Consider the following 12,484-nt stretch of genomic DNA (forward strand, 5'->3'; position numbering starts at 1 on the left):
CTTCACTCATCACACTTTCTTCATCAATTCAAACTAACAATGGGTCAATAAGAGCAGAAGAAGCAATTTTGGCTCCTATAATCTTAAACTAGTAATTGAGGAAAACCGTTCCTCCCAAATGAACTGCAACAACTTTTGAGGATATCTCTTGAGCCCACCATTTTACAAACTCAACCCACAACTATTATTACATCGTCCCGGTTATGAATAATTTGCTATCAATGATTCTGCCCAAATCTCCAGATCTAATGTACCTTTTGGCCGGAGTACTAGAATATCATTTTCAAATGTCTTTTGGCTCAATTCTTCCAAGCCCCAATATCCAGATTTTCAAATATTTAGATTAGATATAGTAAATGCAGAGAAGTTACATTGTTGTTGTATGTTATAGTTTATGCCCCCGAGCCGGGGTAGCAGTAGGTGATGGAAGGACAGCCATATTTGAACTCGAAAATGAAGCGAATTAAGGTTTAAGACCCAAACTTAATTAACAGTGAAGTGGAAAGAGTGAGGGAGAATTCAGAATTGGTTAAAGAAGTCCACTGCAGAGTAAAGTGGATGTCCAACACAAAAAATGCTTTCATTGAGAGTCGAACTCAAGACCTCCCGCTTACTAAACGGGTGCTCTAACCAACTGAGCTATGAAAGCTTTGTTTCTCATTTTCTAACTTATATTATTAATTATATTAAACGAATCTGCTTGCCTTTGGTAATGCTATAATTAAAAGTTATGATTGAAAATTAAATTTTGGGGTTTTAGTCATAAGATATTAGGAGTATAGTAGATTTAATCCTAAATTATTGATGCCTCCATTTTTGTTCTCCAATTATCTCAAATATGGTGTTTTTAGTGATTTAGATTTGTACTTTAATTTCTATAAATTAGAACGAATTGATAACATCAATTTTTTTAAAAAAAAAAAAAATTGAACAAATATAAGAATATATGAAGATGATATGATGATGGAAACAAGCATGACCTTGGCCTATAGAATAAATGTGAAATGACATTCCAATTAATTAAGTACCACGTCATATAATAAATAGGAAAGGGAGTTTAGATAATCAACTCGATTATGCATGTGTGCCTTAATAGAAGGATTGTTCTTAATCAGCAATAATGCATTTGAAACACCTTTTGTCTCAATCGCAATAAATCCATGTTTGCACCAATCAAAATTGGGTTTTGTTCATTTAAGATAAAACTAATTATCCTAACTTTTTTTTTTTTCAATTCACAAAATACATACTATTTTAATTTAAATATAATTAACATAAAAACGAAACAACCCCAAAATTAAAAAACAAGCTAATTAATCCCTTGAATTAACAATCTATCTTGATTTAGGAACTCCCATACAATAATCTACTAAAATCTTCTTAAGAATGCGATGGAGGTTAAAAATCACACAAACAGTACCCTAATTTGCATGTTATAACATGACTTGGCAATATAATATAATAAAAATCATTTTGTTTTGGTTTTTTTTAATAAGTATGTATCAATCTAATCTCCTATTGAAGAGTCATCATACTCTTGTGACATCTTCAAACCTATTTAACATGGGACTTCCTAACAATACATACGCCATCATTCAACTCCAGCTAAATTGTAATATATACACCACCATCTATCAAACCCTATTCACTCAAGCAAATTGAAAACCCTTAAAATTATCTATCAAACCCTATTCACTCAAGCAAATTGGAAAACCCTTAAAATTTGTCCATGCATAATGCATCTTCCTCCTCTGGCTGCAAAACCCAATATCATATGTGAACATTGTTAAGTAATTTTCTTTTGAATCATATATATAGCAACCCCTATAGCCAACCTTGGCCATAGTCTTTCTAGAGCAATCATCCACATTGAGATTATTATAATTTTATTTAGAACATCCACAATAGCAAATAATTTCAAATTTTTGGTACAGTGATTATCTCATACTGAAATTCAAAGTTGATGTGAAAATGAGTTTATTGGGAAATCTTCCGCCTGCAACGAACGAGATTATGTCAATGAAATATTTGCTTTATTTGTTTGCTTTATTCCAACTGGCAGCCACTGGTTTTCTTTATATGCTTTATTTTTTTTTTCGTTTCATTTATCAATCTTTATCTGTTTTATTTTTTTTTTCTTCTTTTCATTTCATTTCTATTTTGCTTTATTATTTCTGTTTTAATTTTTTTTATAAAATACTCGTACCAAATACTCGTACCAAATTTAATATATTTTTCTGACTTGTTCAAAGATTTTGAATGATTTAATTACAATTAAAATTTAAAATATTAAAATAAATAGGATAACAATGAAAGTAAATTTAAATGTTTGTAATTACTCCGTATTATTTTAATTAAATATAGGTATGTTTATTTTAATTAATTTTATTGTTATAATTAAAATAAATAAAGAAATAATTAAAATATAGTGTAATAAAATGGTGGGTTCACAAAAACTGAGAAAAAACTTTAAATTAGATTGGAGAAGAGTTTTTGCCCGTGCTCTTGCTCGCCGGGTTCGTTCATTTGGGTGCTCAAACGTCGAACCGTTGTACATTTTATCCTGGGAAACCTAGGTCACAACGCTCCTAGCACTTTTGGGAGGTGGCAAATAAGGTTTTAAGGAAAGAAAGGCACTTCGCCTAACTCGTACTATTCTTTCTTCCTTCTCCTTTTTTCTTGTTTTGGATTATGCTCTAAGCAAAAATCTCTGTTTCTTTCTTGTTGATTGGAGTTATAATCTGAGGATTATAGGTTCCATTTTTTGTTAATATATATTGGTATATCTTTTTCATAGATATATATATGTATATATAACCTTTAGATCTGTTTTATATTTTTTTTTTTTAAAATTAGATCTGTTTTATATATATATATATATATATATATATATATTTCGGATACATATATATCCAATAATATTTTATATACTTTCGTGTGTGTATATATAAATATTATTTTGGGATATTAAATCGATTTTGGTTCATTATCACCAACAATCATAAAACCTTACAGTTTTGATAATGAACAAGTCGATAGATTCCAAAAGTGTTGGATCCGTGAATGTTGCTCGTGGTGCACATTCAAATGGTCGGAATAGCAAAGATGTTGCACATTCCGTGATGCCGGTTGACGGCGGCAACGTTGGAAATGATATTTTCATGGGAGTTGCAAAGACACACGATGGTGCTCCAGAGAACGTTGGTTCACGAACCGGTAGACCTGTGCCTGGTGGCACACAATTGGTACATATTGTGTTGCCTAACAGATCGGCTAAAAGTCACGAAGGATCCTATGATGGTGTAATGACTACATGGTTTGAGGACTACTGTAGTGTGACCAATGACTCCAACCGTAATCAAAGGCAAGGCAAGCAGAAGCTTAGCTTTCAAGAAGATTATGAGAAGAAGGAGAAATACCACACAAAGCGAACCGTCATCCTGGTGGAAAGGTTGAAGACAACTTCACTATGTTTAAAACATGTGGATGGTTGGACGAGTGAGGTCACAACCGAGGTACCCCCATGTGCGCTATGGACCACCCTTCGTGGAGTGGACGGTTGGAAAATGGAACAAGGCACACGGGTTGAAGGACTACTACGAGATAGGAATAAGGAATTTGTTTCCAATGTAGTTTTTCCTATTTATTTATTTTGAATAAATATTGTAGTATCCTTGTAATATTTTTATTTAATAAAAATATAATTGTTCCATTGAGTTGAATTTTGGTACATACGAATTATTTGTTAAAATAATGTCAAATGTAAGAAATAATTCAATATGGGTGCGTAGTGCATCACAGAGCATTATGTGGAAAATGCAAAATGACTTAACAGCCGGAACGAAATGTAACAAGCTTGTTACATGTTTGAAATCCCGTAAAAGGACTTCGGTTCTAGTTCATGTTGAACGATACAGATTTCAAAGTAGGATCAATTTGTCAAAAATTGGGATAACTATATAATTGTGAGCGTCACAGCTCAATCGTTGAATATTTTAATTAATATTCTGAGAACGATTATATGAGTTTGATTCAACTAGTCAGAAATTTGGTTGATTTGTTCTTGTTAATTGTGTTATAATTAATTTGATCAAAATTCCAAATTATACTAGTATGAAATGTTATTTGAGACAAATTGTTGGGATGTCAAATTAAGCTTGAGCTTAACGGAAAATGCTAATTAAATTTAGCATTGTAAAAAGTGCTATGTGATTAGAACGAAAGGAGGTTTGGTTAATTATGTAATTAACTAATGATCCTAGTGCTAGGTAGCACTGAAGTTATAAATTAAGCAACCGAATGTTGCTGTGAGTTTATAGTTTAAAGCAATAGAGATTGCTTTGGAATCGGTGCGTTAGGTTGGCAGCAATTATTCGTGCTTTGTGTAGCATGTTTCATGCTTCACCACTAAGCACTGATTCGTGCTTCAATTTCGGAAGCACTGATTCGGGTTTGTGGCCTTTCGGTCAAAAACCGAATGGATTTGTAAAGGCTAATCTGTTAGCTTCTACGAGATGTGCTAACGAGTAGCACATGTTTATTCTTTATAAGAATAAAGAGAAAAACCAAATTAATCGTGGATTAATGCGGTTACGAACAATCGATGTGGTGAAAAAGAAACACCTATTGGTGATTTCTGCGAAAGCATTGGTATCGTACTCGAGCGTACGGTACGGTATTCACCTCAATCGAGCGTTGGTGCCGAACATATATCAAGACGTTGATAAGTTCGGGTCTACCTTAAAGTATGTGGGATGACACAATACTTTGGACAAGTTAGTACCTTTTAAATAAGATTACCCGGATGAAATTCTTACGAATTGTGGGTACGTAGGAAGTTTTCCTACTAATGCCTGAAATGTGGGGGTGTCTTGCCAAAGGTGTGTATTGGTTCTTAGTACACGAGTCCTATAGTTTGGATATACATAAGAACACAATAAATTGAATCAAGAAATTCACCGTTCTTCGAAGATGTATTTCAGTGAAGGTTCAATATCGGACCTAGCACGTTGAGAGAAACTTTCGGCGTAGCTATGGTTGAAGGGTATGAAAGAAAACCCGAGCTCAAAGCCAGACGTAGCAAGAGAGCTAGGATTGAAAAATCCTTTGGTCCAGATTTTCTGACGTACATGCTAGAATTAGGGATGGCAATTTCAATCCGACCCGTGGATATCCACCCGAATCCACCCCGCATGGATCGGGTTTTTTTGGGTGATGGTGGGTGGTGGGTCGGGGGTGGGTCTTAAAAAAGAAAACCCGCGGTGGGTCGGGTTGGATTCGGGTTCTATGTACAAGACCCGCCTAGAACCCCACCCGACCCACCATGTGTGTGTGTATATATATATATAATAGTAAAATAAATACTAGTATGTAGTTATTTATAATAGTTTATATAACTCCGTGTATCTTTTTACTATTTTTTATATCAAAACTACTAAGTTTATTTTTAAAAATTAACAATTTAGTTATTATATTTAAATATTTCCATTATTTATGTTTTAGTATCACTAATGGATTTTATTTTTTTATTATGTGCAAATAATTTAAATATTATTTTTTGAAAAACATAATAAGATGATAAGTGGTGGGTACCCGTAGTGGGCACTCGCACTCGGTGGGGGTGGGGGTGGGTTCTGAAAAAGTCCACCCGATGCGGGTTGGAGGTGGGGGTGGGTGGAGAAAATATAAGGTAGGTCGGGTGATGGATGTAGCCCTCCCCGACCCACACCCGACCCATTGCCATCCCTAGCTGGAATGTGACGCGCACATTCTAACTTGTTTACTAGAAAATAAATTGGATTTTCTGACATGGTTGTTAGAAAACGAGCCTCGAACGTATGTAGAAGTGTTGACTTCTACAGGTGGACCAACCCGAAAGAGACTAGTAAAGTGAAGTAGATTCTACCTTAGAGAATCATACTTGGAACTGGTTGTTCTTCCTCCAGGTTGTAAAACCTCTAGATCCTAAGTGGATCACTAGTCGGAAGATAAAAACCGGTTGGTTATTGAAGTAAAATGGCCAGGCTTGTAATTGTAGATTACATGCAACGCGAGTGCCACGGTTACTGCGATATATATATTCTCTCGTGATGAGAATAAAATCCATTAGTATGACACTTTCCATAGCCGTTTAGCGAGACTTGGAAGTTCATTGAAATGGATGTATCACTTTCTTAGTAGACATGGAACGACCTAAGGGTTTGTGGTTCCACGCTGTGAAAAGAAAGTGGGTAATTGATAAGTTCATTGTTTGGCTCGAAAAATTGCCTTAGTATTTAGCATGTGAGGTTTGATCATACAATGATGACCAACGAGTTTAGTATAAACAAATGTGACAAGTGTCTACGTAATGCGTACGATAGACGAGGTTATCACTATTTGTCAATCCACGATAAAATCATCGTGGGTAGTAACGATCAAATGATCAATTCTACCAGGAACATGTTAAATTTGAGATTTGACATGAGAGGTGTGAGTTTGTCATATTTAATCTTCGAGATTAAAATCGTGAGAAGACCGTATGGTCTCGTGGTAAGCCAATCTCATTAAGACCGTATGGTCTCGTGGTAAGCCAATCTCATTGTGTTGATTGAGTCCTTGTAAAGGATGATAATCAAGTAGCTTGAACACCGTTAGATACTAACGTATAACTAGCCGATAATCACGGAGATTGTACTTCTCACGGAGAATACATTCAGATTATTGATAGTTCAATTGTATCTAATGGGTTGTACTAGGCCAGATATTGCCTTTGCGGTTAACGAACTTGGTAGACATCCGAGTAACCCTAGTGATGCGCACTAGAAGGCAATAGTGAGAGTTATGAGATACTTAAGGTATGCTCGTGACTTTGGACTGCACTACGTAGGATATCTAGCTGTACTTGGATAGTATAGCACGGATATCAAAGGACGCTAAGTCCATCAAAGTCTACGTCTTTACACTCGTGTCGCGAGCGAGTAGGCCGAATGACTATGTCATTATTTCGAGAATGTTCCTAGTGGTAAACTCGTACCTCCAATTTGTGTGCATTGCCATAGTCAAGCCAAAATTGGTTAAGTACAGAGTTAGATGTGGAATGGTAAGTCTAGACTTATAAGTCGTAGACATAATACCATTAAACAATTTCTCACAACGGGGTTATTTCTATTGACTACGTGATGTCAAAAGATAACGTAGCGGCCGCTAACTCGCTAACCCGAGGGTAAGCAAATTGTTGTTGAGAAGTTGGAACGAGGAATGGGTCTAAAGCCCTTGGACTAAAAGTTCTATAGTGGATACCCAACCTAGCTGGCACCTAGGTTTAATGGGACAACTAAATTATGGCACGGAGCGTGTCACTGTGGGGGTCTCGGACTCCCTACCACTCCTCGTTAGAATAGTGACTCCCACACGAGGTTAGTACGTTGATGCTTTAATGATTCGAATTTCGGTTGACATGTGTGAGTATGCGGGATACTCGGAAAAGAATCACCTATGTGAGAGAGAAGTGAGGGTCGCTTCAAAGGAGAATTGATGGGCACAATTCTTCACAAACTCTTGCAGAACCAGGACGGTGACCCATGACCAAAATGGGCACACTCATGAGAACAGAGCATGGTTGGGAGGTTCATGTGTGAGATATGTCATCGTCTACACAAACGGCAGTCAGTTCAAAGACATCGCGTTCTACCGTACAACCAGTAGAGTAAACATGTCTTCACAAGGGAAGGTTCAAAGGGTATAGTGATCCCTACCTATCCTATGCAGGAATCGACCGTTGAACACAGTTTGTTTCCGATTTTAAAATACCCTGAAAATCAATTTTTCATTCATGTGGGAGATTGTTGGAAAAATAGCATTAAAATGGCATAAAATGACATATTAAGTGGCTATTTTGTGGTACAATTATTAGTGAGGTCCACTTCCGATTTGGGTCGGGTCAAAGTGAATTCGGGTTCTTCGTAGTGAGGCGAAGAGATTGATATATTGTATGCTCAAAACGGATAATGGGTGAATGAGATATTGATTTTGAAAGTAGACCCATTGAATTGGAAAAATGAAGGGAAAAGTGAGCTTTGTCCCATATTGGTTTAGAAAGAGGATTTGACGATATTAATAATTTGGCGATCATTAATAATTAAAACCTGAACAATATGAACCATTCATTTGATTTAATAATTTGGCGATCATTTTTTCTACCCAATGTTAATAATTGAATAAATTCGCTGGTCAAATCCGCTAGTATAATCCGCTAACGCTAACCGCTGATTGTCAAACAAAGACATTGCGAGGTAGTTCTCACTTCAATTTGTTGTGTGATTTGAATACTCTCTTTGTCACAAAATCTCTCAAGTAGTTAATATGGTTGGCTTTATTAATTATATATTTTTTTAATTTTTTCGTGATATTAATAAAATACTTGGTAAATAAATATATAGCATTATTTTGTATTATAACTTTGATATTTAATTAGAAAAATAGTGCACAAAAAAGATAATAGATAATGTAGTGAATATAATCTATTGATGAATTTGAATGTAAAAATTTTTACATTTGAGAAAAATAAAGACAATATAACTAATGAAAATATTTCTTTTAATTAATTTATTGATAATTAATAATTTTTTTTCACTGAATAAAGACATTGTAAGGACAATGTAGCGAATATAATCAATTAATAAATTTGAATATAAAGAATTTTTATATTGAAGAAAAATAAAGACAATATAACTAATAAAATTATTTCTCTTATTTAATTTATTGATAATGAATATTTTTTTTTTTAATAAAGGCATTGTGGACACATAATTCTAAATTAAAGAAATGCATATGTATTATTTTTTGTTGTAACTACTAAATTATTATTTATATATAATTTAATAAGAGTAAAATAGAGTACTAATTATGCCAACTTTGATTGGGATGAGGTTCGAACCTAAGACTTTTTTTTTTTTTTTTTTTTATTGAAATCAATGAGTAAGTTAACGGTGAACTAACGGCAATTCTTAAAATTTTAACGGAATTAGTAACGGTGTGTGGGTATTTTAGGAAATTTTATTGTAAAATTTAAATCTGATCAATCTTTTAATCAATCTGAGCCATTCATTTGATTAAAATCTGTGACCGCCATTTTTTCTACCCATTATAGGCCTAACTCTCTTGGGCTCTTATTAGTATAGTATAGATAATTTAGTAGCTACAAAAAGAAAATACATATGCATTTCTTTAATTTAGAATTATGTGTGTACAATGTCTTTATTCAAAAAAAATTATTCATTATCAATAAATTAAATAAGAGAAATAATTTCATTTGTTATATTGTCTTTATTTTTTCTCAAATGTAAAAATTCTTTACATTCAAATTAATCAATTAATTATATTCACTACATTGTCTATTATCTTTTTTTGTGCACTATTTTTAATTAAATATCAAAGTTATAATACAAAATAATGCTACATATTTATTACCAAGTATTTTATTAATAGCATGAAAAAAAAAACATAATTAATAAAGTCAGTCATATTAACTATTTGAGGGATTTGTTGACAAAGAGAATATTCAAATCAAACAACAAATTGAAGCGAGAACTACATCGCAATGTCCTTGTTTGATAATCGGCAGTTAGCAGTTAGCGTTAACGGATTTGACCAGCGAATTATATCAACGGTTGGAAAAAAGATATTTGAAAAAAATTAGCCGTTTAGCTTAACATGTAAAATGACCTAAGGTATAATAATAATAATAATAATAATAATAATAATAATAATAATAATAATAATAATAATAATAATAATAATTGATTAAAAAAATAAAAAATATAATTAAGCCAATCATATTAATTACTTGGGGATTTATTGACAAAAAGAATATTCAAATCACACAACAAATTAAAGTGGGAAACTATCTCGCAATGTTCTTGTTTGGCAATCCGCAATTAGCTCTTCAATATTAGTATATATTTAATATTTTATGGCCTAATTTTTATTTGCTCTCCCTTATGTCCTGTATTTGGTTTCAACCATACCTATATAATTATTTTATTGACAATTATAATCAATCTTGACTATATTAATTTGCATTTGTAAACTTAGAATTGCCTATTTAAATACGCAAATTTAACATTCAATTATCTATGTATGAACAATTCCAATATAATCTTGCCTTGATATACTTTAAAGTACTTATTTAAAAAAATTAAAAAAAAATTGGGCATTAATCCAATCGCGTAATGCGCGTAAAAAATTAGTATATATATACATATATATTTGTGTGTATATATATATTTCGGATACATATATATCCAATAATATTTTATATACTTTCGTGTGTGTATATATAAATATTATTTTGAGATATTAAATCAATTTTGGTTCATTATCACCAACAAAAAGTTAACAATAAAATTTAGAAAATGTCAATATTCGAGAAATTAATTTTAAAACTAACTGTCTAACTCAATAAAATAATGAGCAAATACTAATTTTGATCCCACGAGTATTTGAAAAATGACGGTTTTGGTCCACATGTTTAATTTCTACAAATTTTCATCCACGACTATTGTTTTAGTACCAATTTTAATCCACGACTATTATTTTAGTACCAAAATTCTTCACGTCGGTCACCCATTTATTTAAGACATCCCGAAATCTAAAAATTTTAAGGACATTTTCGTCCTTTTCAACTTAAGATTCCAATTTGAGCATAAATAAATTAATTTAAGCCCTAAGATCGATCTCAATTTGCAATTCTCCTCCTCATCCTACCTTAATTTGAGGAAAAAAACTACGAATTAAAATAGATCTTAGGACTTAAATCCCTTTATTCATGCTCAATAGGGATCCTAATTTGAAAAGCACGAAACTCCCTTAATAATTTCATATTTCGGCATGTCTTAAAAAAATGGGTGACCGGCGTGATGAATTTTAGCACTAAAACAATGGTTATGGATGAAAATTGGTACTAAAACAATAATCATGGATGAAGATTAGTAGGAATTAAATATGTGGAACAAAACTGTCATTTTGTTAATACTCATGGGACCAAAATTTATATTTGCTCATAAAATAATTGTAGTATAAACATATCAATGTGTTTACGTTGGTTCGATCTTCACAACCACGTCATCAATATGCACTTCATTCAGTAATCTCAACCATCCATCTTACTCGAATCTACGTACCTGGAAAAATACGATAAAACATAATTATATGCCACGTCACTGATCCGCCCCACACAGATCATTGTTCCACCGTAGATCCAGATCTCATCAACGGACGAGAAGAACACAAGCAGCGCCACGCGGATCCGAAACAAAAAGCTCCAAATCCAAAACCGCCAAAATTCAAAATCGTCGTCTAATTAACCTAATTTCATCGTCCCGCCCACCCTTATAAAACCCTTCTCCGCCATTGTTTATCCACCACAGCGAACCCTAGAACTTTCAATCTCACACTCACAGTCGAATTCAATCACTTCTCCGCGTGAAAAAAAATGTCCGGCCGCGGAAAGGGAGGCAAGGGGCTGGGAAAGGGCGGAGCAAAGCGCCACCGTAAGGTGCTCAGGGACAACATCCAGGGCATCACCAAGCCCGCTATCCGTAGGCTGGCCAGAAGGGGCGGTGTGAAGAGAATCAGCGGCCTGATCTACGAAGAGACCAGAGGCGTTCTCAAGATCTTCCTCGAAAATGTTATCCGCGATGCGGTGACGTACACGGAGCACGCTAGGAGGAAGACTGTGACCGCCATGGATGTGGTCTATGCTCTCAAGAGACAAGGAAGGACCCTCTATGGCTTCGGCGGTTGAGCTCTGTCCTGGTTTAGCTCTATGTATTGGTATTGACTATTAAAGTATTAAGCTTCGATGTGATTCTCACTGTGTATCTATGGTTTAATCTTAATGGAAATAGTGATTGAATCTTTTTTGATTAGATTTACATCTCAGTATAAACTTTGCTATTTTTATGCTTATAAGCTGTTTGATTTATTGTCTCACTGTGCACCTTTGGTTTCATCTGAACGGAAATGGTGATTGAATCCTCGTCGGTTCTCAGTACAGACTTTGCTATTTTTATGCTTATAAGCTGTTTGATTTATTGTCTCAATGAACTATTAGTTTGTGCTTTTGTGAGGTTTTTAGCTTGATAGCCTAACTTTGAAAAGTCACAAAGTGTTTTATCATTTCAATATTGTTTGAAGAAGATTGAGACAAAATACAGCTAGAAAACTTGTTTGGGTTCAAGAATCAATCCATCATCTGCAAATGCTTCCAGTTCAAGCAGTTCATCCTCAATTACCAAATTGGCAATCACAGTATTCCCATCAGTCTTGCCCTCTGCAACCTGCTATGTCTCATCAGCAAAAAGTACGGTCTTTTCTATCATCTCTATGCACATGTTTGCAATTTTCTAGAGTTAACCCCATCATCCAATTTTTTGTGATTCCAGCATCCATTTATTATCTACTATATCTCACTCAATTTCAAAAGCTTCTCTTTCCAATAGTT

General features: G+C 33.8%; 1 protein-coding gene and 1 non-coding gene across 2 annotated transcripts; one reads left to right on the forward strand and one right to left on the reverse strand.

Annotated features, from left to right (window-relative positions):
* Positions 1-575: 575 nt before the first annotated feature.
* TRNAT-AGU lies at positions 576-649 on the reverse strand. Its single transcript has one exon. It is a non-coding gene; the product is annotated as a tRNA-Thr (tRNA).
* A 10,737-nt stretch (positions 650-11,386) lies between these two features.
* LOC109186988 (histone H4) lies at positions 11,387-11,973 on the forward strand. Its single transcript, XM_019337150.1, has one exon. The coding sequence runs from the start codon at positions 11,474-11,476 to the stop codon at positions 11,783-11,785; it is 312 nt and encodes a 103-aa protein (XP_019192695.1). The 5' UTR covers positions 11,387-11,473; the 3' UTR covers positions 11,786-11,973.
* Positions 11,974-12,484: the final 511 nt, after the last annotated feature.

This window comes from Ipomoea nil, unplaced genomic scaffold (assembly GCF_001879475.1).
Source record: "Ipomoea nil cultivar Tokyo-kokei standard unplaced genomic scaffold, Asagao_1.1 scaffold1416, whole genome shotgun sequence".
Taxonomy (NCBI): Eukaryota; Viridiplantae; Streptophyta; class Magnoliopsida; order Solanales; family Convolvulaceae; genus Ipomoea; species Ipomoea nil.